Source organism: Charadrius vociferus, unplaced genomic scaffold (genome assembly GCF_000708025.1).
Source record: "Charadrius vociferus isolate BGI_N301 unplaced genomic scaffold, ASM70802v2 scaffold1746, whole genome shotgun sequence".
Classification (NCBI taxonomy): domain Eukaryota; kingdom Metazoa; phylum Chordata; class Aves; order Charadriiformes; family Charadriidae; genus Charadrius; species Charadrius vociferus.
The window spans coordinates 251,116-253,005 of record NW_009648913.1 but is presented as its reverse complement, the minus strand read 5'-3'; the positions used below and the strand labels follow the sequence as shown (position 1 = coordinate 253,005).

The following is a 1,890-nucleotide window of genomic DNA, read 5'->3' as shown; positions in this document are numbered from 1 at the left end:
CAAGGGCCACGGCCACCGGGTCCTTCTGCAGCAGGTCAGCGTCGAAGGCCACCCCACGGAAGAAGGGGTGGCCCTGGAAGTGGTGGAGGTAGCGCAGACGGTGCAGGGGGTTGTGGCACAGCAGCTGGGGACGGAGAGAGGACAGTGAGTAGCGGGGACCCCGGCATCCAGCCCGGGGGAGGTCAGTGGGGACCCCAAAATCCAGGTGGGAGGGTTACCTCGGCGAGCAGCCGGGCCAGCGCAGGGCTGACCGTAGGTGGGCTCTCATAGCTGGTCTGCTTGACACGCTCCAGCATGGCCACGTGGTCCCCCGCTGGTGCCACAGGGAACTGGGGGGGCAGGGAGCAGATTTAGGGACTCCATGAGGTGCCTCTATCCTCCCTCCCCCCCCCCATCACCACCACGGTCCTCACCTCCCCACTAGCCAGGGCAAAGAGCAGCACTCCTAGGGACCACCAGTCGGCTGCGTGGCTGTAGGGCCCCCCGCTCAGCACCTCTGGAGCTGTGGGGTTGAGCAGATGAGTGCCTGGTGGGGGCTGTGCCCCCCACCACAGCCCCCCACTGCCCCCTTACCCATGTACTGCAGGGTGCCACAGATGGTGTGGGCTCGCTCGCCCCACCGCAGGTGCCGGGAGAGGCCAAAATCTGTGAGCTTGAGGTGTCCTGTGGGATGAGACACTGCATGGGGGCTCCATGGATGGGGTACCCCCTTGGAGAGGACATCCCCACAGATGGGATGGCCCCACACCAGTGCCACCAAACTCTTACCTCTCTCATCCAGGAGGATGTTCTCCATCTGAAACGAGACGGGTACTGGGGTGGCCTCTGCGTGCCAGGGGGTTCAGAGACCCCTCCACACCCCATCCTACGGCCCCCCAGCCCCGCTGCCACCCACCTTCACGTCTCTGTGCACGATGCCAAGGTCATGGAGATACACTGGGGAGAAAATGGAGCCACCAGAGTGGTGTGTCACCTCCCGGCATGGTGCCCACTGCCACCCCCACAACACCCAGCAGGCAGCTGCCCACCCCCAGGGATGGCTGACCCTGCCTGCAGGTCCCTGTTGGTGGGGACACTGGTGGCTGTCCCCAGCACGGCAGGACACTCACCCAGCACCAGCACCAGCTCGGCAGCAAACAGGCGGACGGTGGCCTCGGCGAAGCACCCGGCGGCACGCCACAGTGCGTGAAGGTCTCCGGTGCTGCAGTAGGTGCACACTGCCGGGACGGTCGATGTGCCTTACTGACGGGCTGGCACGAGGGGCCACGCTGGCACGAGGGGCACGGGCACCGGGGTGGCATGGGTACAGGGGGGCAGGTGGGTCACTGGAGCCATGCACCAAGGTGACATGGGCACCAGGGCGATGCATCAAGGTGATGCAAGCACTTGGGCCATAAGGGCAGCGAGGTGGCACAAGAAGCAGGACCACACTCGCATCAAGGTGGCATAAGATATAATATGGGCACCAGAACCACGTACTCAGGTGACATGGGGTGATGTACCACAGTGACACGGGCGCCAGAGCCATGTGGGCACTGGGAACACACAATCACCAAGGTGGCACAGGCACTGTGGCCATACAGGTACCAAAGTGATATGGTCCCCTGGGGTCACACTGGCAACACGCAAGCTACGTGGGGACTGAGGTGGCACGGCCATCAGGGCCACTGGGCCCAGGCAGGCACCAGGGCCTCATTCACCCCGACACCGGTCCCTGCCCCACTGCAGCTCGTCCCCATCCCTGTCCCCTTGTCCCCATGGCGGGAGCCAGCAGCTGAGCGCCTGGATCCCCGCAGGGCAGCGGGCAGCGCGGGGGGAGAGTGCGCGTGTGCGGGGACACGTGTGCGGGCGGCAAGGACACGTGCGCGAGCGAGGCGGGGGGGTTGGGGG

At 65.7% G+C, this 1,890-nt stretch overlaps 1 protein-coding gene across 1 annotated transcript in view; it reads right to left on the bottom strand.

Annotated features, from left to right (window-relative positions):
• The window catches only part of LOC104288438 (sperm-associated antigen 5-like), a 10,785-nt gene extending 9,257 nt beyond the window's left edge, over positions 1 to 1,528 (bottom strand). Inside the window, exons 1-8 of the mRNA XM_009887245.1 lie at positions 1,480 to 1,528; positions 1,110 to 1,217; positions 896 to 936; positions 769 to 796; positions 574 to 663; positions 414 to 502; positions 219 to 329; positions 17 to 124 (exon numbers count right to left, since the gene is read on the bottom strand). Of these exons, the coding sequence (XP_009885547.1) occupies positions 17 to 124; positions 219 to 329; positions 414 to 502; positions 574 to 663; positions 769 to 796; positions 896 to 936; positions 1,110 to 1,217; positions 1,480 to 1,528 (624 nt within the window). The remainder of the gene's footprint in view (positions 1 to 16; positions 125 to 218; positions 330 to 413; positions 503 to 573; positions 664 to 768; positions 797 to 895; positions 937 to 1,109; positions 1,218 to 1,479) is intronic.
• Positions 1,529 to 1,890: the final 362 nt, after the last annotated feature.